The sequence below is a fragment of the Etheostoma spectabile genome, chromosome 9 (genome assembly GCF_008692095.1).
Source record: "Etheostoma spectabile isolate EspeVRDwgs_2016 chromosome 9, UIUC_Espe_1.0, whole genome shotgun sequence".
NCBI lineage: Eukaryota > Metazoa > Chordata > Actinopteri > Perciformes > Percidae > Etheostoma > Etheostoma spectabile.
Genome location: NC_045741.1, coordinates 20,510,818 through 20,525,454, shown reverse-complemented (window position 1 = coordinate 20,525,454; position 14,637 = coordinate 20,510,818). Strand labels below are relative to the sequence as shown.

At 38.3% G+C, this 14,637-nt stretch overlaps 1 protein-coding gene across 3 annotated transcripts in view; it reads left to right on the top strand.

Annotated features, from left to right (window-relative positions):
• pex5la (peroxisomal biogenesis factor 5-like a) overlaps nucleotides 1-12,238 on the top strand; it is a 102,856-nt gene extending 90,618 nt beyond the window's left edge. For all 3 annotated transcript variants that reach the window (XM_032525255.1, XM_032525253.1, XM_032525252.1), the window contains 2 exons: nucleotides 2,823-2,980; nucleotides 5,581-12,238. In XM_032525255.1, the coding sequence (XP_032381146.1) occupies nucleotides 2,823-2,980; nucleotides 5,581-5,782 (360 nt within the window). In that variant the 3' untranslated portion in view covers nucleotides 5,783-12,238. The remainder of the gene's footprint in view (nucleotides 1-2,822; nucleotides 2,981-5,580) is intronic.
• Nucleotides 12,239-14,637: the final 2,399 nt, after the last annotated feature.

The window sequence follows — 14,637 nt, the reverse complement described above, 5'->3', positions numbered from 1 at the left end:
CACACACACACACACACATTTGCAAATCCAACCTCCACATTTGACTTGGTAATATCCTCTCCCCTGTTGGAAAAAAATAGCTCTGAACACAATGAGAGATAATAATGTACCGCTGCTCGGCTTAGCCAAAGATGAAGGACCCCATTACTGTAGCAGACCATGACCTCTGTATACTGTGTACCTGCAGGTGGTAAAAAACGGCAAGGACACCCTGTGTGATGTAACTCACCCCTCCTTGAAATACCCTTGTTAGGTTATGTCATAGCAGGGAGTTGTAATGCTCCAAACACATCCATTGTTCATAAAAAATTTAACATGAAAATAAGAGGGATGTCTCTAACACTGCTTTGGCATGCTGTCTATGCATATACAAGGCTAAGTGTTGGATAGCAGCACATCTTATTCAGGAGTTTTTAAGGCTCATATGAGTTCGCCGGTGTGTTTACTAATTAATTTGGCAAGGAACTTTCAGTTTGTCTAGTGGCCCCTTAGGACAAAAGTTGTAGTGTTTTTACCACAACTGCTGTTGTAAAGATCTTTTCCTTTTGCATAGCTGCAAAACAGTATACACACATTAAACCTTTATACCTGAATAAATACTATACCAGATACAAAAATCTACCATTATCTAATGATAGTAACAACAATTAACATAGGCAAAAATAATGTGCCCAATTCAGCAAAAAAACACGTAGTGTCCACTGGAGGAAAGCATGTAATTTTATTACCCACTGTTTTACTGAGTTAGCGTTACCAGGAGGTCATATAGTTGCAATGAATGTTATGCTCATATAGGAAATCATTCATAAACAATAAAAGAATATGGTGCCAATCCACTGTTGCATTTCAATTGTTGCACTCGGTAACTTAGTCTACTTTGGATGTATCGTAAGCTAAACCGGCTGTGTCAAGACCCAAAGCATTAGCAAGAGTTTGTTGTAGCAGCCAACGTAATAACTTAGATTTATTTAGTGCCTTTCATAAAACCCGACTATGCTTTACACAAGTACAGGGGGACAAAAAGAAAATAGACTAACACAAACATGGACTGAAAAGAAATAAAACTGGGCGCTAAATGGGGGGGGAGGGGGATGTAATTTCATGTAGCCTACTGGCGTAAAACCACATCTCGCATTGTAGTTATTTTACGAATGAAATAAACACATTACATACATGTCTAGGAGGAATAGTAAAATTCTCCATCTGTTAAAAGCCCACCCAAGTTGACTCTTGTTTTCATTGTCTGTCACTCTCCCTTAGCTGTTCTTTGTTTGATTTTCTTTTTTTCCTGATTGCCCTGTCCCAGTATCAGCAATAACTACAAGTTAACTTCTAAAATAAAATGAAAAATACAATTAGGCCTACATAAAAGAAATGTCCATGACCCATCAGAATGTGTGGCTGTAGAGTAGGTTTGCCAGCTGTAATTATTTTTGTGATTTGGCGGAAGAAATTATTTTTTATTATTTTTTATTTTTTAGTCTTGCTTGCTGTTACTGATCATTTATGATCATCAGATGGAGAACACATGTTACAGAAACATTTAGAGGTGCAATATGTAATACTGACAGTTAATGATTAAAACAGTTACTGTAGTACAAATTCAAAATACTTGAGAGTCATCTCCCCCGCACCCTCCTCCCCACACTCGACGTTCACGGAGGTTGCCAGGCTGAGACCGCAGCATTCACAACAATGTTGCTAGACGCTTGTCTCACATAGCCAGACATTACTTCACAGCACAGCGGAGTAGCTAACGTTAGATACTGGCTATATTGACAGTTATAAAAGCCCGTGCTCAAGTGGAGCTCTGTACCCAACTGACAGGCACACTTTTTCAACATAGGAACCGCTAAAAATAACACTACCTTGCCATCCTTTCCCCCCTGACTGAAATACACACTTTATTGGCTTAGAATTCCGGCAACAATTGCTAAACACAGTGCTAACTCACGGTCCTCTCTTTCAGATTTACAGCTGCTTCTCTTGGCTTAAAATTACTCATCAATGTCAACTATGGCCGCTAAAAAGGCTACTGGCCTGGTCCTCCGGTAGCGTTAGCAGGGTTAGCATGGCGGAATTAGCCAGGACCAGTAAAGATCACTTTAATGGTTATATCTCAATAGCACAGTAGCTATATATTTCAATGTGAGTATGTGAATGTTGAAATGAGATAACATGTCCGTCCCTTGTAGCCATGATAAATTAGCCTGAAGCTAATGCTTACCTGTTCAGCAGGAAATTAGCCAACTCAGCCTCCTTTGGGCTCTAAACTGTCTCAATCTTTCAAATACATCTCCAATATTTACCCGGAGTTTGTTACGTCTTTTGTCACGCAACTGTTTTTTAGGTTGGGTAGAATCTATTTCCATGATCACATTTGTTTGTTTACTGCTACTAGATTCTACTAGAATTACAGCTGTAGCGCGCTGGGTTTACGTTTTTACAGGTATATCTGGCGACCCGACCTGGCTGTCAAACTGGGCCGTTGATAACAACACAGGCCAAAACACAAACAGAAATTCCGTCACGGAACGTACATTTCAAAAGGAGAAAATACTGGCATTAGCATTGTTGTCAGAAAAGATAGTCTTTTAACTTAGCATGTTTCCTTAATATCTGATGATGCATTGGGGCCCTTTTTGGATTTACAGTAAATATATTACATATTGGACCTTTTAAAAGTTCCTCACAGCTATTTTGAAAACATCCATACATATATATTCAAGCCACACAACCCAGTGAACTTCACTAAAAACAAATCTTTCACCCTCTGACATTGCTTATCCCTCAACCAAAACCACTACTTGCCCCCCATCCAGGACTACTTGTTGTGGAACCGCCTGGGGGCCACACTGGCGAACGGGGACCGGAGTAAGGAAGCTGTGGAGGCTTATACAAGAGCCCTCGAGCTGCAACCAGGTTTTATCAGGTCCCGCTACAACCTAGGCATCAGCTGTATTAACCTGGGGGCACACAGGTGAGTGACCTGGGGCTATAGGAGAGTGTGACAGAGCTCCTACACTTGTTTGACGCTGTGGAGTAGAATTCATTAGCACCCATGGAGAAAAGTCCAAATGGTACTTCCAGCTAGGGCTGCACGAATAATTGCAATATGGACTAGTGCAATATCAAAATCGCAGGGTGGGCAACAATATTTGTCCAAAATATATGTCAAACCATTGGGAATTAAGTATTGTGGTGCTGCAGAGACGTCCCGGCCTACAAATCGCATCACACAGACAAAAGAAAACATCTTTGTTTGGTACAGATCCTTGCAAAAAGCACACTATAATCAATTACATTTTTTCAAATTTTTCAATGAAAATTAGAAAAATTATCATTCCTCCAATATCGCGAAACATATCGCAATATTGGTGAAAATAAATTGCAATTAGATATTTTCCTCAACTCGTGCAGCCCTACTTCCACCTACTTCCTTAAACATAATAACTAGCATTAAATCCTCACATTAAAGAGTCTGCAACCATGGCATGTTTGGTATTTTTCTTTGGAAAATGACTGAAACAATTAACCAATTATTAAAATGGTTCCAGCTCTAATTAAAAATCCCAATATTTGTGAAGTAGTGAATAATATTTGGAGTAGTTTTAGTAGTGTGATTAGCAGATTAATTAATTATAAGATATAAACTTAATGTTAAGTGTAGCAGCAATTTTAATGAATTTCTCAAATGCTTGGCTGATTATAAAAGTGTAAAAAAGAAAATGTTAATTTTGTGTGTGACAAAAGCCATTATTACAGAAGCATACTTGTGTGAAATGGCAAAGACCTAAAAGGAAATATGCTGCATAAAAACAATTCAGCCCATAACGTTCATAACACCCAAGCATGAGTATTGATATTCAGCTACATAAATCAATAACACGAGACTCACAATGCACCTGCCAGACAACATCCAAAAGAAAACAAGCTTCCAAGAATAAATACTACACATGCAGTACGTACAAAGCGGTAGCCTACAGGGTACAAAGCAACATTAATGATATATGATCAGAAATTATGTTAGTAGCCAACCAGTGGCAGCTCCAGAGATTTTCTGTTGCAGGTGCTATGGGGATGCTCAACACTTAAGAGAAGGTGCTTTGAATTTTGGGGCGTTTCATTATGGTGGTCACATCTGACCACCCTTAATAAATATATATATATATATATACACACATATATATATATATATAAAAAATAATATTTCACACAATTCTGTCATGGTCGAGCCCTGAATACAACGGAGCAGCAAACTGCAGCAACAAAAAGTAACAGACACTGTGCACGCTTTGGTCTAAAATGCTCAGATCACAAAATCCCACAGCCAGTTCCCACCACTAGTCTAATGGTGAATCAGCAGTGTTCCTATTGTAAGAGCATCATAGATGTAAGTATGAAGAGCCAAGATTTGTGCTTCAACCACCAAATTAATTAAATTTGTCATAGCGAACAGAGGGGAAAATCTAGCACTTACAACACGTCTTCACAACAAAATTGAGTGCGAAGGCATCGACGATGTTGTCGCAGTCAAGCTAACTTCTTGTCCACTGCTGGATCAAACTAAGCAACTATGCAGCAACTCACGAAAGTTTCCCAAGTAGTGGGACTCCTCACCCTCTCTGTGGCCTCGCTGTGCGATCCCCTGGCAGGCTGTGAAGCGCAGGCTCTCCACCACAGCTTTCATGTATTTTCTGTTCTCCATAACTAACGCAGAATGTCTCTTTTAGATCCACTTGTCTCTTTTTGTTTGAACTCACTCCATCCTTGTATTGGAAATGTGTGCCCCATACTTTCATGATGGCTCTTCAAAAATGCTGATGCTTTCCGCCAGTTGCTTTCCCCACGCTGTATTCCAGTGTTATGTGCCTTCTGGTTTTTCCACCTGCTGGTTTCCGAGCCTGTCCAGATGCCGTGTAAACCTCAACGGCTACCCACGTCCACAGATTCGCTACAAATTCATAAACGTTTTACTGGCCTTTGCATGTCACACCTCAATATAAACTGTACTGAACTGGACTGAATATCTGAGCACGACACTACAATAACATTGTACAGCGGGAAAATTGTGTTTTAAAATAAATTACGATGATCCGTGTCGCGCTGGGTTCGAACCTTCTTTGGCAAAAATGATGGTTTAGGAGTCCACTGCACCGTCCAATACACCATCACATCATTCACATTTTTTTCTGGAAACGTGTGATCGCGAGGCTCTCAAACAGCTACAACAACACGTTTCTGAAGTTGTTTTTTTCTGTCTCCTAACTTCAGAGGAGATGGGATACAAGTAGATTGTGCCAAACAGCTGTAAAGCTACTATAGTTCCTCTGGTTTGGACTTTGAATCTCAAAGGCCAGCACTTTTAAAACTCTTGCACAGATTTACTTCTGCCCCATGAGCATGCACTGATTGTAAATGCTGGTGTGACCAGGACATAAGCAAATTTTTAATTAGTCCTAACAAGTGAAATCACCTGTTTGGGTGCGCAGGGTCTGAGTGGGATCAACCCTTGCAAGTTCCCCAAACCACACAGAATGCACTAAACCAAACTGATTCCTTTTATTGTTTCTTCTCCAGAGAGGCGGCCAGTAACTTTCTGACTGCCTTAAGCCTCCAGAGGAAAAGCCGGAGTCGGCAGCAGTCCCACCAGGTCATGTCTGGAAACATCTGGGCTGCTCTGAGGATAGCTTTGTCCATGATGGACCAGCCCGAACTCTTCCAGGCTGCAAATATTGGTGACCTGGATCTCCTCATGCGGGCCTTTAACCTAGACATTTGAGGATTGGGAAGTAGTGACAATAGCATTTCCCCCTTCACTTACAGTACTCTTCGATTTCTACCCAACAGCCAAAAGACCAAAGTGCACACATCAGAGTGGATTGGATCTGCTGTTAGAGACAATAGTGTAGTTTTAAAGCACGTCTAAATTAACTGCAGACCTCAAAGTTGTCATATTTTTCGCTCAAGTAACTTGGAGCACTTCTGAGGACAGGTTCTTCCAAGTGCTTGATGTGACTGCTTTGTGATGGATTTGCACTGCAATTTGTGATTTCCCTGAAGAGCACAAGGACGGGCAAAGATTGTACGAGCAATGCCTTAGAGAACACATCAATTAAAAACTGACTCATCCAGTGGAACTGAGCTGAGCCAGGAGAGACAGGCAGCTTGAGAATCTCATACAGGAACCCTCACATGCCGTTTCCAGAGAAAAGATGAGGTTTTGAGGAAAAAAACAGAAAACTGGTTTTGTTATCTTAATACTTTTAAAGACTGTCTCACCCTCCTAAAGGCTGGATTCAGTGAACAAATGATAAAGACTACACCATATGACCTGGAGCTCCAAATTCTGTTCCTGGCTTGATTTCATCGTCTTTCAATGGTGAATAATGATCCTGCATGAACAAGCATTTTCATAAATGGATTCTTATTTAAAATTAACACACTTTTAGAAGTTTTCCTTTTGCACTTCAGACAAACAAGTGGAATGTGCAAGCCAGGTTGTAAAGCCTTACTCAAATGCATGCGAAAAACAATATTCATTTATTTATACTATTTTTATGGCAACCAAAAAACACTAAGCCATTTTCAGACTGGTTTTAATTTCTTTAAATACCGGCCATCGTCTGAACTTGAACATTCATTTTTGTTTTGTTGTTTGTTGTTTTCTAGATTCTCTTTGCTCCCTTTATGCTGACTGGGTGGAACAATACACATAAAAGCTGGGCAACATTGATCCCTAAATCCTTCATTATTGTGAAAACTTTCAAACATTCTCACATGATCAAAAGTTGTTACAGGTCTAAAAATATCTCTTTTATCTTCTAGGATGGCTTTAATAGCCTTCACATTTGATGTATGTATCAGACTCTTATTTTCCCAACTGTATTCATTTCAATACAGTGTAATAATATTACAGGTAGGCCTGTTAGATGTGTGGCAGCAAGCCAAGACCTAAGGAAGATTGGGGCATTTCCTAATGCAGTCATTTGTATCTTTGCTGTGCCTCCACAGGCAGTGACACTCATATATTTAATTAAATCAGTCTGCCTCAGCCATCATGCATAATATAAATATGTATGTAAGCTCGGGCAGAATCCTACACATATTTGAAAAGCTATTTGTTTTGCCATCTGCAAACTTCAATTCAGAAGAGAACATTATGTTATGGTGCATCCACAAAAACACATGATTGTATTGAGCCAGTTATTCCGTATAATGCTTCTGCACCACCACAGAAGCAAAGCTTTAATACATGCTTTTTTTGCTTCTCAGGCGTCACTGTTGCAAGTTTGAAAGTCACTCTGTGAAGTGAACATCACGTTCCTCGCCGTAAATGATAGACAATCTGCTATTCTGTGTAGCTCAGCACCTTGTTGTCTAACAGGCATGTCCACAGTCTGGGTGTGCTGTAGAAAGTAGGTTTTTATTATTCTCAGATCCTATGCAAAAGGTCATGTTTTATGTTGCCGTTCTGAATTGTCAGTCAGTCTGCCTCGGTGGACCAAAAGGAAGTGGTGATTCTCTGCTATGAAAGAACGCTATCAGGGGAGACCAGAGACCGGCAAAAGAGACATTCATCTTCCAAACTGTACAGCTTTGATGCCATGGTCTGTATGAGAAAAAGTGTTTCATTAGGAAGCTGGTGGAGAACAAAACAAGTGTGATTGTAAAAAGGAACAGAACCATCCACTTAAAGTGGAGCCTTCATGTTTTATAACTCTGTAGTGTAGCAATAGGACCTCAAACTCCCCATATTTACAGACGTACAGTACATCAAACTTTGCTATCAGTGGTTTGTTTTATTCCACGAGCGGCCACATATGTTCTCTTTGAAACTCACCTTAGATGCACTTTGAGAAGAAAACTCTCCTTTTTAAGTGGACACCTAGCAAACTATTACTATTGTCCAACTAATCACATTACTGTTATCCACTCGTACATTCAACACACAACAAGTAAGATGATATTTCAGGCTGAAACAGATGAGTAGCTACTGCAGTCAGACACTGTTGAAAAATGTTGGCAGAGAGTCTCTGTGGCCAACTATGATGTTTAATAGATCAAGGAGGCAGAAGAGCCCAGTGAGACACAGCACATATGTGCATGCCACTAACAATCTGCATCGTAGGGGGGCTGACAGTGGACTGCACAATGGCAAAGGCGATGAGGACAAAGCAAAAGTGGATGCACACATTTATTCAGAAATTTTATTATGATGAAAGAATTGTCAGTGAAGCTGTGACATAATATCTGTGGGATAATGTCAGTAGATTTGAGAAAAAATACAGACTTCACTTACCACGTGTGAATGTGCCACATGAAGCACAGTCGTGGGGTGGGTAATTTCTAAATCACACAAGGTCACCGATCATATTAGTCCTGTGCAAATAGGGCTTAAGTTAGTGCTAGCAGCACAGCTTTATAGATGGAAATGTCGCTCTGTTGGCCCACCACTTTGGTACAGACTGAAATAGCTTAGCAGCTGTTTGATGGATTGCCATGGAATTTAGAACAGACATTTATGTTCCCCAGAGGATGACTCCTACTGACTTTGGTGATCCTCTGACCTTTGCCACCATTAGTAAAAATGTCAAAACTCTTGGAAGGATCGCCATGGAATTTGGTACAGAGAATCTTACCCACCTCCCTTCAGGACGAATTGTAATAACTTTTGTAATCCCCTGCCTTTTTACATCTAGCATCACCATCAGGTCAACATTTTAATGTGTCCAATACTTTGGTTTGTCAGAATCAGAATGGACTTCATTTTCATTGTAAGTACATACAACAAAATTAAAAGTGCTACTATATGGTGCAAAACACACATAAAAACACACACATTGAACTAAGAACAGAGAACAGAGAGCAGAGAATGTAAAGTTGGTAAAAGAATTCAACCTAGAGTAAATAGAAAAATAGTAAAATCATTTAGTAAAATAGTAAAATAATTCACTTGTATTGCACAATGTTAGATAAAGTGCACGAATGGATGAAAGTGCTTATTGTTTTTTTCCTTTTTAATGTACAAATTGCTTGTGGGAAAAAACTGTCCCTGAATCTTAGAGGTGCGTGTTTTGACCGACCTATAACGCCTCCCAGGGGGAAATAGTTAGAGGTGATGGCCAGGATGGGTATAGAGTCTTTTATGTTATCTGTGTTGCTTTTCTTCCTGAAGTCCAGCATCACTTCCTTGGTTTTTGTGATGTTCAGTGACAGGTTATTCAGTGAACACCGCTCCAACAATCTCTGTACTTCGTCCCTCGACCAAATGCCCGCAAAATCCCATTCTCGTCAACCTCAGCTCAGCTATCCTTTGTGTTTGCTGTTGAATAGCAACTTTTCTCACATAAAAAACTGCATGATAATGATAAACATTATACCTACTTAACATCAGGATGTTATCATTGTCATTGTTAGCACCCCTGTAGAGCCTCATAGAGACCCGAGCAGGCTGTAGACTCTTGATTGCATCTACGTTACAGCTGCACAGCTACATTTAGCTCATTATCGGATCAAAATCTCAGAAAGTCCCAGACAAGCTTCCACCCACTTTTGTTTTCATAAACCATAAACCCAATCTACTTATAACAGTTTCCTGAGAGATTGTTGAGAGACATGGGAGTTATTCTTGAGGCCAGTATCTCTCTATTTTAAAATATAAACACCTATTCTGTCCTGTGTCCTCTCAGTCTTTTGTGTCAATAGTGAACTGTAGGAACTCAAAACATGATGTCTGGTAAGTTGTGATTTCCAAATGAATTCTAGTTTTCTTATGAGGTTGTAGGCCTTCGCTTTTTTTCATTTCAAGATACTGTAGTTGTGTTAAAAATGAGAAACTTATTTTTTTATATAAACTTTAAATTGCTGGCTTAAAATGTAAATTTCTACTGTGTACATCATACTGAAGTGCATTGAGATTGGATGCCTGGTGCCAGTTTTCTTTTTGTAGAACCTACCTACTGTACCCTCTCAGGTAAACTAACCTAGCTTAACGCATGCTCCTGAGGAACAGATCGAGGTTGATGGCATGCTAGATCCTCTCCATTTTTTTTTTTTGGAAAGTTGTTTTTATTTGTATGCATGAAATACATGGAAGTGCTTTCTTTTGCTCCCACAACTAACATAGAAAAATGAAATATATCATGAGGTTTTCTTGCAATATTTCTACAATGCACTTTGAAAAACTGCAACCTTGATCAAAAAGTGATGTACATACTACATAGTCAGAATATACTCAACACAAAATGCTTTTTCTTGCATAGAACGAGTGAGTGCGCAACTCAAGTAGAGAAACAGTGTGTGAGGAGTAACACACTTAATCTCTTCTGAACATGCTGAACTTGAGCTTACTGATGCATTGCTGCCTAAAAGGTTAGACATTTAGAAATCCTGTAGACATTTTGTAATGATGGCTTCTACAAACTGTAAATGTACTGATAACACTTTTACTAACCCCAGCCAATAAAGCTATTTACCAACTGCTTTTTAGTGTTGAAGCTTGATCATGCTTAACTCCATATCATAGATCAGAACTTCATATCAATAACTTGTTACACACATTCATAAAGTTACTGTAGCCTACACTATTAATAGTTATGTGCTGCATTAGAAAAACAACAAAAAAACACTTGAATTAATGATATTAATATGTTCAGTTTTAAGTTTACACATCCTTTGCTCATCACAATTTATATATCCTGGAGAACCAGGGATTTCAAATTGAAAAACTAAATCATTATGAAATAAATAATATATTAATTATAAACTAAATAGACATATACACACAAAACCATGAAATAATTTGTGAAATCAAAAACGTGGGCTATTCATTCTTTACAACAACAGAGTGTATTGCACGTCATTTCTTTTCATTGTAGCCAGTTATGTGATTGGCTGCCTACTCAAAGTCAGAGCCAATCACATGACTGGTTCTGACCAGTTGATCTTGATTGACAAAGGAAGACTTTGTGATGAAAAGGTGGCAATATGGAATAAAACGGTCACTGGGAAAAGAAATGGTTGTGTGAAACAAAAAATACCTAGAAATATAGTTAGTTATATGAAATATAACTGCTATTACTTCCTACAGCAGGCAAGAGAAAATATTTAAGACTTTTGTAAATTAAATTCAAGACTTCTATTTTTTGAGGAAACTGAGTTCAATGGTTATCAAGACTTTAAGACCTGCAAATACTCTGTATTTAATGTTGGAACACTTTTTCTCCATATTTACAAAGCATTTCTCATTGCTTTGTAAGTATGGTAAAAATGTATAGATGTGTTTAGTCTTCTGCATTATTATTAAGTTCTCACACTCTATAAAGCATTTCCAAAATGTTATTAACAGCATTATTGGTTGGGCTTCATAAAGGTTATCAGTGCATTTTTTCTTCGCTCCTTAAATTCAACATGTGTACAAAGGCTGTTTGTTCTGGTTTATTTATTGATGCATCATACATATGAATAAAATATTTTGATGAACGTAGAAATTATATACTTTATATACAATATGAATTACTTATTGAAACACCTACTATAATGCATATTACTCTCCCTGTATAATCACAAGGAAAGCATTAGCACCTTTCGAAACGTACAATATGAAAGTAATCTTTTAAAATAAATTGCTGTTATATATTCTATGCTCTTGTGTCTTTATTTTCCTAAAGGAAACACTTGAATTGCAGCTTTTATTCATTCTTAAAGAGGACAAGTCTCAACAAAAGGTGTAGTTTATTAAATTACCCAAACATTGTAAGTAAACAGTGCCACTGCGTATACTGTCATGACTCTATTCACATACACCTAAACCACATTTGGATAAACGCATACATTACAAAAGTCAACTTAAATAATCCCTTCAGCAAATCTATGTAATGAAAACTACAGAATTGGCACAAGCTTGTTTTCAAAAAAGGCAACAGAGTAAAAAGAAGTGAAGAACCTTTTTTGACATTTAGTGAAATGAAAAAGAGAATACAACTCACAAAAGTACAATTGTACAATCCAAATGACTAAATGTCAACGTCTAGTGCACATGCTGACGGTGAAAAAGCATTTTTGTGACAAATTGAACCGTTTTAACAACGTAGAGAAAAAGAATGGAGGAGACCGAGCTGGAGGAAGAGCTGAAATAAGAAGACATAAAATACAAACGTAAACAGGAAGATTGGCGGGGGGAAGGCGCAGAGAAATAAAATTAATTGCACAGAATATCTGAAGACATTTATGACAACAATACCATACTTAAGCAAGGCGACAAGTTTATCCCCCATCCACTGATCAAGAGCAGAAACACTGATACAGACGAGGGTTCGATAGGATATGTGTGGTTTCTAACAAAAAAAATCTCTTTAAATAGGAAGAACGGCCGAAACACAAGACTTGCATAGAGAGATCTTTTAGAATTCCCCGTTGCATAGACAATGACGCTGCAGTTTAGCAAGTAGTGTCTAATGAAGATGAGAGGTCAAGATATGATAAAATTGAAGTTTTGCACAGGGAAGTCCACGCACAGTGTTGTTAAAGGGGAGCACGCTGAAATATGGATTCATTCTGTAATAAAAATGTTGTCTGTAAAGCTATTAACCATAGGTGGTCGGGTTGGCTTGGTTGGTGGAGTGGGTGCGCATGTTTAGGTCTAAATATGCCCCAAAAATAAAAATAATAATAATAATATATATATATTACCCCTTAAGGAAAACAGTCCTATGACTGGCATAAAAAACATTATCTGAGATTGTTGAAAGACCTTTTTAGGGACGATGGTATTACAGTTATTGATGTTAATCAGATATGCAGTCAAATATGTCTCCTTTTGTTTCTTTCAACCCTCTTAAGAAATGTCAGTTTATTGTCAAAGGATTGTCCTCTCCTTGAATATGAGAGGGAATGACTCCAAAATCAGCTAAATAAATGCAAATATTAAGAAGGTGTAGACTTTTGCAGAATACCGTAACATTCCGAAAGTCTATTTTCAGCGGAACTCCCGTTTGAAATATGCACCCGTAAGGGCAACATTGAGTGAAAGACAGTTTCTCCACATGCAAGAATCACCCAATTGGAATTCAATGTTTGTGCCACTGACAAAACACCAACACTGATATTACACTGCCCTTTTTGGGATGCAACAGTTATAAAACCAGATTCAGTCAGAGGTTGCAAATTCACAAATATTTGACAAACAATGCACATAATATCCAGGTTTAATCTGTCTGGCACATTTCAAACATACTGAGTCGATAAATGAGAAGAGTGCAGAGTTGGTGGATAATCCAGCATGAGGTTATTTATAGTGGCTACACAGCAAAGGGCCAGTTCTATGTTCACTGTGGTTTCGGAGAAATAAAGCTGAACAGGAGGTTTTGGTTGCATTGAGCACCATGGAGTTATACATTCAGCACTGCACCACATCTGTTAGTACAAGAGATGCAGGTCACTGTACAGCTTTTCATCATACAGTAGGTCCAAGAGTAGATTTGGTTGTAGTAGTGCATATATTGCTTTAGTTGTGAAAACAGTTCAGATGCATACATTAATTAACTGGCCTGTTTAAAAAGTGGCAACAGGTGAAGGAAAACATTCAGTTTAAGGTTTTGGGTCAAAGTCTAAATCTATCAGAGAGAGAAAGGAGCTAAACTGCACCGGCTGTAGCTGAGAGTGGAAGTATGAAAATATCTTGTAATATGGACAAAAGAAGAACAAAGAAATTCAGTGCACTCTGATAGATAGATATTAAAATGACCAGATATTAAAATGACCCTTAAGATATCACATTCAACTGCTTACAGCTGGTAAATAAAAAGTCCACTTCAATTGCATCAGCTGCAAAATATAAACTTGATTTAATCAAAAAATTACTTCTATCTTGATACTGTAACTCAGCTGGTTTACCTCAGAAAGTCTCTCATTAAAAAAGGGACAAACTTGCATGTCATCTCCGGGTAGAACTGGAGCAGGTCTGGGCCATTATTCAACCTGTAATACTGTATTTTTAACTACAGTCTAGTTAACGCCTGTTCACGGCTTTCTTGGTGCTCCCCTACATACAATATGTTGTAAATTCTCTCGGTGACCACCCAAAACATTTTTATTATTAATGTCCTTTCAATTTCCTGGGGATGAAAAAACATTCTTTTGTATTTCAAAGTGAAATACAAAGCCCCGAGCAGCAGTGATTTCTCGTTTGTTGTTGCAGTTTCAGAGCATTTCAGGGCTGGCAGTGAAGCCATTTCAATATACATTTATAAAATGTACCACTTTGAAAATACTGGCAGAGTAGCTGAAGGCATAAAGGAGGAACAATAATATTTGATATTGACATTTTGTGTAGTGGAAATTGCACACATCCCTCTGCACCTACACTGTCAAGAAAATGTATTTTCTTAAACATAAACACCAAAATATACATTTAAAGCATAACATAACACAAATGCAGACAAATGCACATTGCTTTCCATTTCAGACCGCATTTCCTGGTTGCTCCTGAATGACGTCACATTAAAAGGAGAGCAGCTGGTCTGAGAGGTTATTTCCATTGTTTTCACTGTGGCTGTTATTAAAGTTATCTGCCAGTCTTCAGGGCGAAAGACTGCGGTTCTTTAAAAGTTTGCATTGTGGAAGTGGGGAGGGGGT